Source organism: Acyrthosiphon pisum, chromosome A2 (assembly GCF_005508785.2).
Source record: "Acyrthosiphon pisum isolate AL4f chromosome A2, pea_aphid_22Mar2018_4r6ur, whole genome shotgun sequence".
Taxonomy (NCBI): Eukaryota; Metazoa; Arthropoda; class Insecta; order Hemiptera; family Aphididae; genus Acyrthosiphon; species Acyrthosiphon pisum.
In genome coordinates this window covers 2,479,682-2,500,759 of record NC_042495.1, presented here as the reverse complement: position 1 = coordinate 2,500,759, position 21,078 = coordinate 2,479,682, and the positions used below count along the sequence as shown (strand labels likewise).

Here is a 21,078-nt window from a genome sequence, read left to right as displayed (position 1 = left end):
TACGCCACTGTAGTTATGCATCAGATTATATTATATTCTTTTACACTAGAGGAAAATTTTAAAAACAAATAGGTTTTATTGATGTTTATTTTTCAATTGAGCGCACATTTTGTTCCGTCCTAATGATATATATATAGCTACTTGTTATGGTACATATTATATAAAACGTAAGTGATTAGTACCTAACGTAAATTCGGGTTAGATTGAGCGCGCACAAAATTAACACTATAACGGTGAGTTGCAAAAATTACGTTGCACACGAAACCAAAAATAAAATTCCTCAAAAGAAACGTTTTTTAACTTTTAAGATTCGATGTTAGGCGTTAGCGCATATAAAGTACCTACTAATTGTCAGCCATAAAGAGTTATTTACACGATTCGTGGTTGTTATACCTACCAGGCTACTATAATGTGCATTTTTATTAGGAATATGAGTGTATAACTTGTAATCGAAAAGGACGACAGCGTTGTTCCCGAAAACGAATCATTCAACGAGTTCGATTGTAATGTGGGGAAACAAAAAAATACGTTAACCAACCCGCAATAAGGACTGAGCTCAACCAAAACATAAAATGTTATTGACTGTAATATGAATCTAACGGCGTTTTACATTGAAATAGGTAGAGTATTAAAATAATAATTTATAGATACCATTATTTATGTAATATTTTAAGACAATAATACTGCAGTGTAATCCACCAGATTATATTATTATTATATTCTTCTACACTAGTGGAAAAAAAAAAAAACAACTAGGTTTTATTGATGTTTATTTTCCAGTTGAGCTCACCACAATGATGTTTGAAATGCGAGGAGTTTTAAAAATAATTGCTACGTCATGTATTTTTCATCGTTTTTCAGGATTACCATTCGTCCAGGTTTAAAATTATATATTTTACTTAATTAAAAATATATGATAAAAATTATGCATACGTATGTATTTATTTAGTCACTGCATAATAATATGTTTTATGTTGATTACATTTTAATTATTACAACACACGAAACAAACTAAATACAACAACATATTATAACTGACAGGATATTGTTAGTACTTACTTTCCCAAAACTGCCTTTACCGATTGCTCGCAAAATTTCAAAGTGATCAAAGTTTACTGAAATCAAAAAGAAAACTTTTAAAATATCTTTCAATATTAAGACTGCATAATATTCAAAGGAATTTATATCATAATATTATATATCAACAAATCTTTATAAATATATCCTTTGTAGGTTATTTCGGATGTTAAAAATTAAATATAACTATTAGACATTTATTGGTAAGTTGGCCAAAAAGCCAGACAAAACCGGAGGAAATTAATTTGATGGACTTTAATTTTAAAAACGGATTATGATTGAATATAAGTTTACTAGGTTTCCATCGAGGTGAATTTTAATATTCAAATTATTGTTAGTGAATGCGTATTTTAATGTGTTAACATAAAAACAAAAATATCATATTCTTTTTCGTGAACATCATAGCTGTAAAAATAGATATTCAAAATCGCCTCGATGAACCTAATAAACTTGGTAATCAACAAAAATCAGTTTTTAAAAAAATAAATCCGTCAAACCAAATTCCTTCATTTTTGTCCAACTTTTTGGTCAATAAACCTATTTTTTTATCGACCACAGCCCCCTGAAACCCCCTCAAGATTTATTTTATGATACGGAGTTTAAATATATTTTAAAATTTTAAAAGAAATTTATGTTGAGATTTGTCAAATCTACGTTAGTTTTGACTTTTTACGAAACCGACTGGAGATCCTTAAGATTCACTAGCTAAAATATGTTTTACTAAAAAATGTTGAACATTAATTACTGTGCGTAATAAAAGGAAAGAATTAATTAAAATTATGTTCGAAAAAGTTTAATTCAAAATGTATAATAATATGAATTTAATTTAGGCAACCTAAGCGTACAATTTGTTTCATAAAATCTAAAAATAATTAACTAAGATTAAAATGTAGGTTGGTACATTATTCTATAAGACTAACTTTGTTTGTACATAATATGTGTATGATATATGATATTATATTTACATTAGTGATTTTTATTTTCTAAAAGGGAAATCATTTAATTTGGGTAGACATGATACCTATTAACATGAATAATTTCAGTAGGTATGTATTTATATGCTGTCTTAATAATTACCGTCGTTGATTAATTAATTATTCAAGTTCTAAATTAGTGTAAGCAAATTTGGTATGTAGGTACTGTAATACTGTACTGTAAATACAGTGTTCACGGGATGATAAATCCAAATCTTAAACTAGCAACGAAACCAAAAAAAATAAATATTCGTTATGACTATTTTGAGTTTATGTTTTCACTGATAAACAAAATTACCTAACCATTACGTAATATAATATTATGTACGTATATCAGTGAACTTAAATTTATAAAATTATGGAGGCGGTTTTCCTAAGAATATTTATATTAATTTAAAATGGTTGGGTAATTAATTATCCAACCACTTAAAATAAGTAGGTTTTCATGAAATTACTATTCAGTGAATAATAAATAATAAATTTGTTCGGTGTTATGAGATTATTTCACGTTGAACACACTATGAAAATTAATAGCAATACACAATTTATTGCTTCTCACTAAGTATAGCTCATATTTTTATTTAAAAACATTTTACTGTTTTAGTTTTAAATTAAAGGAAAATATTTGAATATCTGAAATTTTTATCGTTACATTAATATTTTTCAGTGGCGTAGCCAGAAGGGGCTGAGAGGCTGCAGCTCCCCTTTGAAATGTTAAGAAAATTTATAAATTATTTTAATGGTCTATAATAGTCACTCAAAAAGTCTTAAATTGTATTAAACAAAAGAAAGCTGATAAGTGGAAGTCGCTCTGCTATACAGTAGGCTACAATTGTATGACTGTAAATTTAAATTCAATGATATATATCATCTGTGCAAAAAACGGTTTGGCCGCCTAGGATACTGTACATTATATTTATATTGTTGTTATTAATATATATATATAGGTACATTTATAACTACTAAATCATTTTAGAAGCTAATGGTTTTACAATGGTTTTTATTTATTTTTTTATCCTGGACTCAAATTATCATATATATCATTGAATTCAAGTTTAATACAATCCATTATACATTGACCCACTTTTAACCTACTATACAGCAGAATGACATCCACTTACTCGCATTTAAAATTTTAAGTTTGATACATTTTGTCGAAATTAAAACTTTAAATATTTATAAAAATAATTGTGCATATGTATTTTTAATATTTTTCAACTGCTATTGAAAAAATATATTAGGGGCCGTGTATTATATTTTCTTGCTTTTTGACCAAACAAATAAAAATGTATTATTGTAATATTATATATAAAATAAATACAATATAAGAAAATCCAATGATGTTAAAATTTGAACTTCAAACGATCATAAATATTTAATTTGACTTTCCGGTAAACATTTTTTTTTTCGATAAAGGTAGACAAACTTATGAGGAATCTTATATTAAATTATGAAATCTTATGCATTTTTAAAGATCCCTATACGGCTTTAATAAGTTCAAAACATTTTTTAATAAAAGTTATACATTTTAAATACGGATATTGAAAAATGAATGTTTCAACACTGTGCAGTGATATTATTCAAACAGTTGAGTTTGAAAATAATAACATAAACAATAATATGTATCAAATATATTATGATCAAATTATATTTACATTTCAACTATACTTTTAAGTACCTAATGAACATTCAATCGCAACACATTTTCACGGAATGCAGATCATATAAAGAAGCAAGACCCTAACTCGAAATCAACCCAAACTTATGTGAATCCTATGGACCAGACATGTCACGTAATGTCCTCTCTAAAAAAAATCTGTTCGGACAAACAAATTTAGAAATAATATTTTTTCCTATGTACCAACATAATATATATAAATACATTACCAAAAAAATAATAAAAATAGATAATGTCATCTAATGTTGCATTGCAATATTATAAATAGAGTGCGGATTAGTATGAAATTTGCATATTTATTCTGGTTGATCGTATAATATATTGATATGCTAACTATAGATCAATAATCGATGAAACAAAATAAGTATACCAAGATAAGAAAATATCGATTACAACCATTATAACCATTAAAATTACTTCCGTACTTTCTTTCCGTCGTAATTCACGTTTTTATTACTTAATACATTGTTTTAATTAAATCTTTAAAAAATACATTTTTTTTCCTAATATTTGTATGCATATTTAAGATTTTTTAGCGCATAGTTGGTTGGTTTTTAACGTATATAAATCCGCGCTCTAATTTATTATAAACGTTGTATAAATATTTGAAAAACTAATGGCTTTAGCTGCTGAAGTTTCAGATCAATAATAATAATAAAAAATACAATCGAAATAAATATTATACCAAGGTGCCTATTATCAGAACTCTGGTATGGGTCCCACACATTCACCATGAACAGTAGGAATATGACGTTAAGTTTATGATTAAACGTTGTAAATTTAATAATTGGAAATTATAGTCTTGTGTCCTGCAGTGAAATATCTAAAGAAAAACCTTGGAATCCGACTGAAATACTTTGAGTAAAAATAACGGCACAAATAATTATTCAGTTTTTTTTTGTTTGTTTTCTAGACAACGAGAAATAAATTAATGTTCGAATAAAATGTCAGATTTTTTTTAATTATTCTTCAAAGAACGGCTAAAGTCTTCATAATATTACTGCTTCCTCCTATTACGCTGCAACATAAAAGAACTTTCGAAAACAACTTTCGAGTATACGTCAGGCTTATAATTGGTTCAGTACATTTACATTTCGTACTTTTCCAGGGCTTACATACAATTTTTGAGCCTATAAAAGAGGTCAAAAAATAACACTTGCTTATTTTTTTTTTTTTTAGTGCAGATGCTTTTATGAAAAACCCTTTCTGACATGAAGTAACGGAAATAAACGACGAAGCCATGAAAAGTAAAGCCTCGTATGTTTTATTTTACCTGAGTCGAATATTTGTTTAAGGAATTGCGGTGTATGCACAATAATATAAGTAGAAAAAGGTTAAAAAGTTCATACAGTTATGAGAAAGTCCATATTGTATCCCATATAACAATATTATATAACATGATGTTATATTGTGCACTCTATGCACTGCTTTGCAAAATCAATGTTTCGTTTACATATTATGGACCAAATGCAATAACATAATATTATGTTATTATAATATATAATATTACACTCAAGTTAATTCATCAAAGTCCTACCTACTCGAATACGCTCGAGTTGTACATTATTTATCTTTATAAAACTATTCCGTGATATATATAAATATGTATATAGATATATGTTTAATTATGTAAATCTTAGGAAGTTCAGGAAGGTGCGAATATTTGTTGGTATAAGATTGAATTCAACAGTAGGTTGATAAATGCTAATTTATTCGTGTTTAATATTACTCTTGGCTATTTCCGCATAACATTTTGGTTCTTTGCAAATATAATATAATTAATAATTATATATACATACATTTAATAATGAACTAACAATTATGATATTATGTATAGTGGAGTTTATGTAAAAACTGCGACAACTTACGTTTTTCTGCGTACAAATATTATTTACATCTAAATTATATTTTTGCCTGTACACTTACCTATATAATGTGATATGTAATAATGTTATATTTATAAGTTATATAATTATCATGAATTTATATTTTATATTTGGTATCATATTAGTAGAAAAATGATAATAATATGCTAAATGCATCAACAAGAGTTATAATTAGGTGTAGATGATTTATTGTGATGGCCAATGAGAACAGTTACATAATCATTTTAGATTCATTTGCAGTTGAATTTGAAAATATTATGAAAACACTATGCGTTTAAGATATAAGGCAGGGGGTCACCTACCTTTTCCAACAAGTGAGCCACGTTAAAAATGTCAAGTAATCGACTTATGTCTATTTGTTTAGGTATATTGATATATTATTTATATTATTACATGCAACATAATAACAAATAATTCTATAATGTTATGCTTATTTCATTGTTTTTCCATCGGAAACCGGAAAATTGTATGATTTTCTTCGCTATAAATACTTCACTTTGTATATAAAGTATAAAAGTGTGTTTAAGTCATAAACTTGAAGATTACGTACGTGATCAACAGATATTGGTATAGTTTATTTTTGATGAGATCGATCAATATTCCTCTAAAAATCCTTGGTGGCCCTTCATATTATAGTCAATACAAAATCGAAACAATTTGATGAAATATCGTTTTAACGTTTTCCAATCTAACTTATTAATAAGCCAATACACAAATTAAGTTTTTATAGAGTTGTATTGGTTTGTCTTTGTAATTTATTTGATTACGTGTCAACACAAGTCGTAGTATTTTTATTTATTTATTTCTGTCATGTTTATCTGAACACGAAACAATTACTTTTCTGTGCCAATATTTCATGTTTGTTTGGTAAAGTTTGTTATTGAAATCTTTTCAAAAAAGACTAATAGTTTTGGCGACTCTGTGAAAAAAAAATGACCACAATGGTCTTTAACGTCATTTCGTATTATAAGATTGAAACATTTTATTCCGACATTGGTTGTTTAAAAACATTATTGTGTGACACTTTTCACGTCATTTAAAACAAAAATGTTCAAAGTAGATTGCTTTCAACTATAATAACACAAATAATACAATTACATATAACGTTTGATTGAAAAGTAATGCAATATAATATCGTTATTAAATATACCTATAGTATATGTTCACTATAAAAACATACGCTTGGCATATACCTCTCAAACATTATTTCAAGTCAAAGTACAATATTTGTATATCTATTATACAAGTTTGTTCTGTAAAAAATAATAGGGAATTAATTTATTATGATAATAATATATTGGTTTATATAAAAAAATCCTGTCCAACCTGGAGAGCTTAAAATATTGTGCCCCTTAAATTTTTATTTTGAACCATTCGACAGTAAATGATATCTATATAGTATATACCTACCATAGACTTAGGGTTGCCGTCAGTGTAAAATTTCTGTTTTTAAATCATAACTGCACATTGTCGTATAATATGAAATTATAATGTATTAGCGTGACGTTGTACTCATAGGAGTGGAAGTCAAATAATCGTAATCTAAATAATACATAGGCGCCCTAAAGCATGTCACAAAAATTATCATTTTATAGCTGTTAATAATGGACTGATTTGTTATCATTATAAAATTATTTATAAATGGGCCCGACTAGCTGTCTCATCCAGAAAATTAAAAAGGTGTTAACGTTGTTTGCGTTTATTATAGAAATATTACGTTTGATTATTTTCATACATAACGTATGCATAATTATTTTTGATTACACAATTGGTTATTCTATGATAAAAGGAAAACAGTATTTTTAAAACATTGAGAGGAATGTGTTTTAATGCACTAATTAATTTGGCTAGGTTTACAAATGTAAACATTATTACATTTAAGAGGTATAAATCCAATCCTAAAGTTCAGCTCGATCTCCGGTCACGTTACTTTTTGAATTTTGCTTTTCTAATAGGTATAAATATATTGTTATATATTTAACATAATAATATGCAGAACCAACCCAAAACTCATTATACAATACATAATTATTAATCTAAAGTTATAATATTAACGCATATGAATATAACAAAACTTTGCATTTTACACAAAAGTAAATGGAATAAAATTGTTGTAATTTCAGAAATACACGTAATTGCTGTGAAGATGAAGGTAATACTATTCAAATAAATAGGAAATAATTGCTTTACGGTTTTAATTATTTTATATTTAATTCAATGTTTTAAATTATATTTTCGCCTTAATAATACCTAACGTTGATTATTATACATAAATAATATTAGCAGGCTTCTTCTTTCTTCGTTATTAGTGATCATTTGACCAATAAGAATGTTTTTTAAAAACGTATGTTTTCGATAGTATAAATGCTACTGAAATATTTACGTTTCGCTATAGTTTTAGTTCTTGACGTATCGAGAACATTAAATCTGTAGACACAAAATCTGGAAAAAGCCCTTCAAATAAGATTTTGAAAACTACACCAGAAACGTAGTTAAGATGATGACTTTGTTCCTCCTGTGTTTTCTCCATCTTACTAACAATGTTTAATATACCAACATTTACGTTCAGCAGTTCCAATATTGTAACAAAACGACGTCAATACTTAAAAAGGTGGGTAAGTGGATTTCGCTCTGCTGTACAGTAGGTTACAAGTGGGTCACTGTATAATGTATGGTATTTAATTTGAATGCAATGATATAATATCATTGTATAAGAAAAACGATTCTGAGTGGAGACGGTATGTCAGTCTAGGTATAAGACATAATATTATATTATAGTCTATAGTATTTAAAAAAAATTGACCTATAATAAATTCCAAATTAATCATATAATAATATCTATTAGGTATACTTATAACGCGTTATACATCAACAACAACCCGTGATGCTATCATAGATATATAATAGTATACTTTAGAAGTTTCAAGTATACCAAGAATAATATTATACAATCACAATAACATAACTAAAATAGTTATTCTAGGTTTTCAATATGTAATTTAGTCCAAATTTGTACTTAAAATGACTATAAAAATAAACTGTGTAAATGTATTTTTTAGATTTTTTGGTAACAGAATTAATTACTTACGTGGAATCTTGTTTTAAATTTTCAATTCTTAGATACAAAAGTTGAACATTTTATACATTTTTAACTACAAAATAATTATTCAAATTAAAATTTGATAAATTTTGTCAAAATTCGATCTTTAAATGCTTAGAAAAAAAAAACTAAAAAAATTGAAAACTGAAAATGTCCGTAAACAGCTCAAAAAGAGTCAAAATATTTTCAAAATTGTATGGTGTATAGGAAATGCTAATATAAACATTCAGTAAATTTTTCATATATCTACAGTTATTCGTTTTTGAATTACAACAAAATAAGGAAATCGCTACATGAGAAATCGAGTGAATATCCAATGTTGTAAAAATATGAATTAAAACGATCATAAAAATTTAATTTGACTTTCTTATAGATATTTTTTGTTTGATAAAGGTAAATAATCTTATAATGAATCTTGTATTACATTTTAAAATCTTAGATTTAAAAAGAAAAATTTTTACGAATTCTTAACTCAAAATAATTTGCTAATTTTCGTGATTTTTCCATATTTTGTCAATTTTTAAACTTTAAATGCTTATAAAAAAAAACTGTGACTAAGGATTTTTAATATTTTTCATCTGCTTATATATGATTCATAATTTTAAATTCTTATCTTAATTTATTATCCTAATTATCTTCATTCTTTATCAATGACATTTTAGGTATAGCTTAAACTATGTCTCAATATTATTATATATATTACTATCATTATTATTATCACTATAATATTATAATAATAATTAATATTTATTACCTGTATTAAATTGATGGTTGAGCAGTAATAACTTTTGGTCGAAAGTTAATAAAAAAAAAAATCATGAATAATCGCACAGACAATGTACTTACATTATATTTCTATAATAGAACAATATTTTTCTACTGATACAAAATTGCAACTGCTGAACGCATATAAAGTGCAATGTCAAATCTGCAGTATACAGATGGAGACAATGCTGCAGACGTGATGTCATCAACGTGGAAATGGTTTCTGGTTTATTTACTTTATGTGCCTTACGGATCTGGGGTTCGGCAAAAATATCAAACACCAATAAAACACAAATGATCCAATCCCAAATCGTGCTATTCGTGCTATAGATCTTCTCGCGGACCTTATCTATATTATATATTTACAGCAACCCTCTCCACAAGGACCTCCGTAACGTTAGTGGAGTAGCCAAACTATGCTGTAAACGATTTAGAAATAGTTTCCACGGTCATTATTGTAGTGCCTGATCCTCCGATTCAGTCTGGTGCCCTAAATCGCAATTTCATTTTTTTACTTTTTTTTCTTACCTTCCTTCCTTCCTTTCTTTCCGATACCAATAACAATAAAACGATCTCTCGCCAAACTAAGTATTAGACGTATTTACACGTCGTCCACCCGTAACCGAGGTACAGATATATCCGGGTTTTTTTCTACTCTAGAGTCGTATTGTACGGTTTGTATATTTTTTTCTTTTATAGATAAAGTTATAAAAAAAAAATACAATTTTCCGTGGAAAACACTTCAAACGACTGTATCAGTTGTGTTTATCCACCCATCACAAAGTTTTATTCGTCGTAATTTCACCAATACTCATCACCCCTAATGTTTTGTATTTTACAAACATTTCATTTGATGGTACATTTTATTTAGTCTGGACTCAATATTAATTATTGTTATTCTATATTAATCATCAAATAAAGTTTTTTCTTATGAATAGTCTCCAATTTTATTTGAACGATTTTTTTTTTTGTAGCATACGGTACTGTCTTGTATTATAATTTATAAGCACGAGCATTTATATTGGTGGAACAATGGTGTTATTTTTTTATTATAATAATATTATAATAATTAATTCGTGTGTAACAACTACTGATAATCATTGTTTTGGTTTTGCGATTTCCCCACCAGAATATTTTCTAAAAATATTATTGATGTCCCTATTCGATGCATTATTATGTAAATGTGCCCATTAATGTCCGCAAAGAGGAAATTCGTTCAGGCGCGTAAACATAAAAAAAATTTTAATTAAATTTTTTAAAATACCCATAATTTCAGTATAATAAATAGGTTTGCTGAAGAAAACATTTGTAACGCTTATTATGTTTTTCTTTCGTTTTTATATTCTTACACAAACTCTATAACTCGAACTCGTTAAATTATAAAATGTATAATAAATTAATAACTGATTTTACGTACAACAACCACTTTTTGCGGAACTTAGATAGTATTTATTATTACAAATTTATTTGTTGTGTTTTAAATTTTTAAACGGCACTTATAAACCCGTTTTTAGGTTACACGTTGTTAATTGATTATTGTAGTGTAGCGAGTTGAGTGGGTACCTATAAAATTGTATTTCCATAACTGCTCGACACCCACGTACAATAGCTTACACACCACATATTATTATTTTTATCGACAAAAGTCGACATTAAAAATAAGCCGTTAAATCTGTTGGCTTTATCGTCAAATTTATTTTATCGAACCGTATATGCACACGAGTCAATAAGAATTCTGAAACCAATACATCATATTATGATAGTAAAATATACTTTATTATGCGGCATAGACAATATAATTGGGCTTAGAAGATTATTGTCGTATACGAGTCGCTTCACTAATATTATATAAAAAGAAATGAGCAATATAAATATTTTCTAAAGCTATACAAATCGAATTTATTATTATGCGTATCTATAACACATTAAGTGTACATGCAACTATGCTATATTTTATATTTTAATATAATACATTCAGTATCATACAGATTTCCAACTTTCTTCAAATACCCGCAATGGTGAGAATTTTGTATAGACAATTACCAAATTTAAAAATTTCGTACAAAAGATGACACGTGCACGAGAAAAACTCGATAAAGTAAAGTGTTATTATATTATTAAACATATTATATCTACATGCACACTACGCAGTTCAAAAAGCGAAATTTTCCTTTAAGAAATTACAAAATATTATAATAATAATAATAAAAAAAAGTAAACTGTAATGATATTTCATTATTTACAAAATTGTAGTTCATTCATACTCTGGTAATTTGATAAAACGACTTGAACAACTTCAATTGGAAAAAATATTTTATAATATGTTTACTATATACTATAAAAATGTAAATTATAAGAATGTTAAAAAAGTTTATTAGAAACGATCATAATATATTTTCCTTGATTACATGTAGAGAACTAGATTTTTCATTTTCCAAAATGTATTCATACAATTAATAATCAGGAATATTAACTTTTTTAATCAGGGCTTAAAACCGTTTCTAAATTAAGAGGTAATCGGCTCCGGTAGGAGCCAAAAACTTTTTACTAACTGGTTACCAGATTTCTATAATATAACCATAAACTTCAATTAAATAGGTTGTCAATCGTTATGAAGACTTACCTGATGTTAGATCCAGAAGAAATATAAGAACTAAAAAGTCTAGAACAAAGATTCAAACTCCGCTTCTAAATTCTGGACATTTTCAGAAACGGATTATAAATTATGATTAAATATATGATTATAAATTATGACTAATATTGCGCATCAGTTGTTACACCATCCGCCGAATAACATATTATTATTAAAGGATCTGTTTCACTATGCATCATTATAAATAGTGTACAGTTTATAATAAGCATTCATACATATGCCGTACCCCTTTGTGTGTGATTTAATTTGATCATTTCTATTTCACAGAGAAAGAAGAAAAATTCAAATTTTTCTTATACATTAAGTATAATATTTTGGCCGGGTTTTTATGATAATATCCCACTGTGCGCCGCAACTTCGCAAACTCTTCAAAACAGCAAAATATTTAAATTTTTATATTCTAATTTTCTTTGGTCAAACGTATCTAGTATTATTTCCCAAATTTAGAAATCTTGGTTTTATTTAAATAATAAAAAAAAAATTTGTTTAGTATTCTTCATTAGTATAACTAAAAAAAAAATTTTATAAATAATGATCAGATTTATTTAATAATATGTTAAAAAATTGGGTAAGTGAATGTCACTCTGTTGTATAGCAGGTTACAAGTGGGTCAATTTATAATGGATGATTGTATAAAAAAAAAAGATTCTGAACGAAGACGGGTTATCAGTATGGATATTTTATATTTTTATTATTTATTACTTTCTGTAAGTTGAATTAATATTATAATATTATAATTTTTTATTTCGTTTCTATGGTGATAAACAAAGCGTTAGAAATTAAAATCACATTTTCAACGGTTTTTCGTAATTTGTCGGTGGTTTTCTCCGTGGCATCATTAAATAACTATTGGGAAAATCGAAAAATGTCCTCTTTAATGTACCAACTTGATCCAATTTGCTAAAAGATAAGGTACTATATTATGTTGAAATCAAAGAATTCTTTGTGGTAGAAATATTGTATACGGGATAAAAAAAAAATGAATAAAAAAATTATAAACACTATTGTAAAACCACTAGTTTCCTTTCTCTGTTCAAAATCTAAAATCTATATACTTTTAGACTTAACAAACAAAAAAAATCTCGTTGCCATGTACATGAATGTTTGAAAAATCTACAATTTTTCGTATCTGTGTCTGACATAGTTACCACTTATCAATATTAATTTCTTGCGTTGATTACGAATAATTTTTCATTTCTATGGTGAACAATTAGTTAAAACGTACCTATTTCCGTATCATTTATTAATTATTCTTCCTAAGGTAGATATATATATATATCCACCTTGGTTCTGCCTATATATTATCAGATAAATATGTCCGATATCAGATATTATGTGATTTGGTGATAAAATTTGTGATAAGACCTGGCTCTTATATTTTTCACCTTGACACGTCATCGACCAATGATCGGTCGGTTGCGTGCGCATCTCGACAACTGATTGCAGCGAGGACGATGCTCAAGAGTTGCAATGACACGTGTCGACATGCACTTCAGCTGATGTATTTCAATGGCATTTTATATAATATGAGCCCATTGTTTTTATCTTCTGCGGTTGAAGTTATGCATTGTCGCTGTCAAACACGCTTATCTTATACATTTATATGGATTATATAGATAATAACACGGCCGTGTTTTATTTATTTCCTTTAATTTCTCAGACAATGCCACTAGATAGTCGTAGGTGAACAAACATGGTTGACAAACATTAAAGCATCTCACGGGAGGACGCCACCGCAGTGGCACGACATAATACACTGGACTTAAATGGCATCCACGCGAGATCGTTGTTGTGTACCTATTATTATTATAGCGTGTGACGGTGGCACACACACACACAATACATCCACGTTATGACCCAACTCAAAGCGTGGTAGGTACTACATATTATTATATGTTTATATACACTTACCGTTCTATCCGTCAGAGACCATGTCGAGACGTACTTACTGACCCTAACTTCGCATTGTATAGTATACGTAAATAACGCACAGAGATTGTAAATAAAAGTCACACGACGCCGGAGAGATATACGTCCTTTGTGGAGCGTGGGCCTCGGCCGTGACACACTGCACAGCAAGTGTGTTTGCAGAACCTCTAACCTGGTCCAAGGGGATTGCCCGAAAAACATATTTCGTACAGACACGTACCGTAAGGTTTCAACGACCATAATAGTTCCGCGCGAAATGAACTTCACGAACCAATAATAATAATAATATTGTGTTTCACGCCGTGGATAAAAGTGGCACGGCGCTCGGAGTATGCAATTTAGGGGCATAGGTGTGTAGGAACCGCGTGTCGCACTATAATATTATTATTATTAGCTCACATCAAACACATCAAACGCAAACACGCCATTATTAATACAGCTACCTACATTCCTTTGCCGAACAGCTGCGAAGCGTATTGCGAATCGTACTTCCCGTTTTACGACTATTTTAATTGGCCACTAGTGCACACCATAATATATAGTATTATGAACACAGTTAAACGAGTTATACGAATCCTTTAAATTTAGTTCAATCTTGAGATGTAATAGCTGAATAATTTTGAATTATAAGCCTGCGTGATTTTTGTATCAATTCGTCCTTAAATGTTTAATTTTAAATCGTGACTACAGTTGGATTGATTTATTAGCCAAGTTTTAAAAATAATTTGTTTCGTATAAATGTTATAAAATATATATGTTGATCTAAATAAATTTGAGTCGATAAAACTTCTACAAGTTCCAAATTACGTGATACACTCGAAAAAAGTCGAAACACTAGAGCGTTTTTGCTGGTTTTTATTTTGAAAAAAAAATAATTTTACAAAACTGATCATCTCGACGAAAGGTTTTATCTTATATTAACTATTTTCTTATTAAAATGTTTGACTTTGCCCAAAACAAAATTATTTATTATGATAATATTTACGATGAACTTTGCTTATTAACATTATAATAAGGTAGACCATAGGCCTGTGCATTTTTAAAAAATATAAATTTTAGATTATTGTTTGACATAGCTTTCCTAGCTATACATCTTTAATCATCATATTATAAAAATTGAATTTATTAAATTTTGTTTTGATTTTTATTTTTATTATGGCTTTTTTGATGTTTATGTAATTTTTATTTTTATTGCATTTCACAGTATGTTTATTAATAATTTCTGAAAACAAAAATTGTACACCTGGTTTATGAATTATTTTATATTTTATACAGGCTATACATAACTGTTTTTATTGTAATTTATAAGCACCTTTAACTAAATAAATTGAATAATTTAAATTTGTATATGGTTTATCTAATTACAAAAAAAAGTTTTCTTCTGTTTAATACAAATTAAAACATTTTTATATTTTTAATACATAGATAAATAGATCACATGATCTCCCTACTACCCACTTGTGATAAGCATTGTCAAAGACCTTGAGGTCGTTACAATGAACAAATATAGAAAAAAAAAAAATATTTTTAAATGTTGATATTTTACTAATTTTTAAAATAATTGTTAAATGCTTATTCAAATGTTTATAATGAAGAACAATTTTGAAATTTAAGTGAATTTCTAGATTTCAATTTTATTTTTCTAGATATAATAGTGTATTGCTAGGTAAAATTCACATACAACTGAATTATATAGCTATTGTGTATTATTCGTTAAATCTTAAACTAATATTTCTCAACAATGGTAAAAATAAATAGTTATAATATTATTATTATTATTATTATTTTAATGAATTTCCCTACATAGCTACTAGTATATACTAGTATATCACGGAATTGTTTATTCTTGAATACATGTACGGACTTTTTTTGTTGATAATAATTAAAATGTATAATTTGCGCAGTAAAGGTTCAAGCATTTACAACAACAATTATATTCACGAATGAAAATCCATTTATTTATTTTTCCGGGGGATGAAGTTTGAGATCAAAGGAAATTATAAAAGATACGCTTCTTTACAATAATATAATATATAGCTCTCTGTAGGTACCTACTCTGCTTTGTACTCAATACGCGTGTTCTATAGACGATTTTGGTAACGTTGTAATAGAAATATTTATATAGTCGCTGTATAAATTCAATTTCTCAGTCATTTTTCAATTTGTAATATTTTTACCAACGTACCTACACATGCAAATCTTTTTGGTTATTTATACGCACTTATATATTTTTTTCCGAGCACGAGATAGACAATTTTCATAAATCTCAAAGAGTAGGTACCTACCTATACTACTTGAAAGTGCATTTGTTAGTTAAACATGTCAGAAACGACATATTATTTATTGTGCGATCTAAATATTTTTTAGATATGTTTCCAAAATGGGATACATAGTTATATAATTTATTGTATTTGTACACCCGGTTCAAATAAAAAAACAAAACGCGTAATATGCTGTTGAGAAATAATATATGATATTATGTTATAATCACTATAATTTAACAAAAATATAATTTGATGGGAAATTTCAATTTCTTAAATTAAATGATCTTAACTTAGAAACAACTATACTCCACTTATTACATATTATGTATAGTTCAATATAATGAAGTATTTTTAGATTAAAAATGAACAGTAGGAACCTTGGTTAATTTAATATATAAAAAATTTTATTGAAAAATCAAATGTAATGTGGAATTCAGAATTTATATGCTGATGTTTATTGGTTTTGCCATTTTAAACCATTTCATGGTATCTGTTTAAATATAAATGTGGATATTAACTATAGTGTTTTTTAGTTAATGTTGAAAGTTATTTATTATGTATTTAGACTTTAAACGAAATTCCGCTGTTAATCTAAGTTTTGAAACTTGCATTCATAAAAGAAAATCGTTCGCACAATTGCTGTGAAATAAATAATGATATTGAATTTTATTATAATATGATTTTGCATATAATTGGTACATTAGTCGTTGTATTAAAATGTTAAAAATTGTATGATAGTTATATTTGTTTTGGCCTTCGGGTAATGTTACACAATTTATGGTATTTATAGAGGTATTTATAGAGGTATTAATATTTTAAAATATTACTAAACAAACCTGTGTTTTTACAAAATAAAAACGGTACCTAATAATAATTATTATACATTACACATAAATACATAATTATATTGCTAAACTCGTGAAGTTTTAAATTCAGACCTTTTGAAAAACAACAAAATATTAAAGTAACTTATAATATAAAATTACAAATTATGTATAATTTTAATTCTGTTTAGTCATATTTTATGATCAAAAAACTACATTTTCATATTGTTCACATATCAATGTTAATACTTAACTTGTCAATAGTTGATAACGTACGAAATACTGTTCAGACTTCCGTTATCACTATCGTTATATTATGTGTTGTTACACCGTGCCGCCCATGTACCTTTATGTATACACATTGCTTGAATTAAAAAATATTTTAGCGTACTTCTTTTAATAATAATAAAAATCAAAAAGAAATTTAAATATTCAGATACGCATGATTGAAATAATTATTCTGTGCACAAATCACTGTTTTGTTTTGAGTATTAACGCCCCGAATCGGCCAGCTTATTATATTATATTATATTATTATTATTTATTGTTATCCATAAAGCGCATCAAGACGTTTAATAGATTGATGGATAATATCGACACCAACAGTCTTATCACTTTCATATTATACCCACCAAGACCGTAACCGATGAATATAATTTATTATATCGGCACAATTTTCTATTATAATTAAGTGTTATTAAATTGTTTTATATACCATCTCTATAATAACTGGAATTATATTGCTGCTACGCATTATTATGTTGTTGTGTACATATTTCAATTGAATGCATAAAATAAATAGTTAAAAATAAATAATTGTAATGATATTAACATTAAATTATATTTAATAACAATAATATAAGGCGCCGATTTGACTGTAGGTACTGACTAGTCTACTCACCGACATACAGCGTGTCAATACTCATTACATTTGATTATTTATTATTTCTTTTATGATTAAAATTATTATTAGCTGATAATTAGTGTTGTTGGTCCAAGGGCCCATTTGCCCAAATTATTGGCATTCAACTTACTGTTAGTTCTAAATGAGTAGTTATACTGACACATTACAAATATCGTGTCAACGTCACTCATGTGTACCATTGTTAACGTTGAGCCAAGAGGGCTTTAAATGTAATCAATAATCATGCCTGTCTATGGATATTGTACTCTTGTAATGAAATATTGGCAATTTTATCTACCATTGGTCATTATTGAAGTTGTATTCAACCAACTGACTTATCACAAGCTCTAAGTTCCTACATGATACACATACGCACTCATCAGACATACCTACACACCATACGCACCATACCGTCATAGAATAATGTACATAGTTCACAAGATTTGAGCAGGCGACGCCTCAAACCACCAGTGAGATTATTTACCCCATTTATAGACCTATAATGATATTTAACTTAAGCCATGAAACTTTAATACTATAATTATTTCACCATGATTTTAGGTTTTCATCCACGGGTATCCCAAACTATTAGCTATTTGTTTCTAAATCCTAACAACAATAGCTCCGCGGAGGTATAGAATAGGAGTGAGTGGAAGGAGCAGTTCAAATCTTTATAGGTCAATGATTTACACACACAATAGCCCTGGCCGTATGATTAGTGAAATCTGATAGCTATAATCATGCTAGGTTGTGTAAGTGCTTTAATATGGTACTTATATACGCCGATCCCTCGACACAAATTGTTAATCGTTCATAATTGTTTTTCTCACTTAGCGTATTAAAGTAATAACGCGTAAACTATTGTAACTATAAGTTGCAGTAAGTTATGAACTTTGAAGCTTTATGGTTTTGTCATGAGATTGGCAAGTCAATATAAGCAGGAACCAACTGTCAAGTCGCTTTGTTGTGCGTTAGTTCATCATATCCTCGGATAAAATAGGATCTGGCGGATTGTATTCAATACTAGGCCCCGTTCAACGAACAATTTTTATGACTCGCTGCAGAATTCATTCTAAATATTTGCATTCATTCCACGATATTGTTATTCTCGTGTATCTGAGAGGATCGCGTTTGATTAAATAACAATAGGTATGTGTAGACGTGTTTTAAGTAGGTATTACGTTTTTAATTATTTGTCGTCTGCAGGTAAAATAACATCATCTACTTTACTTTTATTTATTAATAATTGTGAAAATTCCCTAGTGTAATAATACTAGAACCAGTATTTAAATTCCTTAAAACTATAAACAAAAAAAAATGCTTTAAAAAATAATTTAAAACGCACCATAAAATTTATTTCGGTGCAATAATACCCTTAAAAAATTACCCTGAATTAGTTTGATAGGCACAAATGAGAAGATAACGATGGTTTAACTGTCGACATTTCTTACACTTTATTATCTTAGTTGAACTAATAATAATACAAAAACAATTAATTGAACTTATGCACGAACAATAAAATAAAAACACAAAAGGTACTCGAATTAAACGCGACCGCGATGTAACATCAACTGACCATTTAGTTGTTATTTGTTTGAGTAAGATCCGGTAAAACACAACGACCAATATCATCTCTGTAGATAAAGACGTTACCACATTCATAAATAGAACGATTGACATTTAATAAAATACCTAACTAATAACTATTAAAGCAAATATTACGAAAACAATATTTCTTGATATAGTATTTTGAATTTGCTAATTTACATTGAGGGCTTGAAACAAAGTATTAATATGTACTGAAATTACCGGAAAATGCTAAAAGCTGCAAAACTAAAGTGTCACCTTTGAAGTTTAAAGTGTCTGTTACATGAAACGAATATTATAATATAAGTACTTAAAATGCATTGCCCTAGATCTCCCAAAAAATAATACACTTTGCATTGACATTCGGGACCAAGTATAATAACCCTTTCCATGCCTACTTCTAGACTCCTTTATGCAGGTACCTCAAATTATTTGAAAATGGGGCCAACCAGATATATGATGAGTGATTATTATATTGCTAATAAGGAACCTTCGTCTGCTATTATTAGTTATTTTATTCAATTTATGATTTGTATCGTTTAATTTCTGCTTGCTTATTCCAAATATATTATTAAAATAAAATTAGTAACTGCAGATATAATATAATTATGTTTTAAAATATAACAAAGAGTATACTTGTACATGTAGGGGAGAGCGGAGTTAGTTGTTACAATTTCACAAATATAATTTTAATATTTTTTCTTTGATCAGTATCATAATTTGCGTAAGACCATTGTATTAAGTAACTTCTTAGGTAACTGTCTAAGTAAAAAAAGTCAGAAAAAGTACATTTTTAATACTAAAATAAATATATTTTAGTCACCTTGTCAAACTATAACAACTTGCCCCGTGGTGGGGTAAATTGTTACAGCCCAGGGGCACATTGTTACAAAACCAATATATTTTGAATTAAAATTATTAAAAAAAAAAAAATTAACAATGACAGTACCTATACTCTTCCAAGAAAGATGAAATATTTTTTGTGCATCATAAATGAGGCGATTGGTGGGTCGAGAACCATGTTATCACGCTAACACCGAGCAAGTGTCGAGTGACGCGACGCATGGGACGCGCCGGACAAAAATTGGTATTTTTATAACAATAACATATAATTAAACGGACTGTAACAACTTTCCCCCTGTGGTTTTTTTTTCTTAAACAAATAATTTTTTGTCAAATAAAAATTTATTATTGAATTATATTACTAGAATTTGGTGTAGTACTATATAATAAACAAATTTTGAGTATCGAAATAATCTTAGTTTCCATTGGGGTGGGTTGTAATTACAAAAGAAAATCATGAAAAAAATGTACTTTTGATATCAAAAAACAGAAAACTGAAGATTATTCTTGATACCGTTTATTTATACTGGATATTATTACAAAGCTTATGGGGGTAATGATAATAGAATTTGTTTCTTGAGTTTCACAGTGTTA

At 27.7% G+C, this 21,078-nt stretch overlaps 1 protein-coding gene across 1 annotated transcript in view; it reads right to left on the bottom strand.

Moving 5' to 3' along the window:
- Positions 1 to 21,078, bottom strand: part of LOC100164275 (serine/threonine-protein kinase 32A) — a 153,514-nt gene that overhangs the window by 72,993 nt on the left and 59,443 nt on the right. The window contains exon 3 of the mRNA XM_029490520.1: positions 1,060 to 1,115. Coding sequence (XP_029346380.1) covers positions 1,060 to 1,115 — 56 coding nt within the window. The remainder of the gene's footprint in view (positions 1 to 1,059; positions 1,116 to 21,078) is intronic.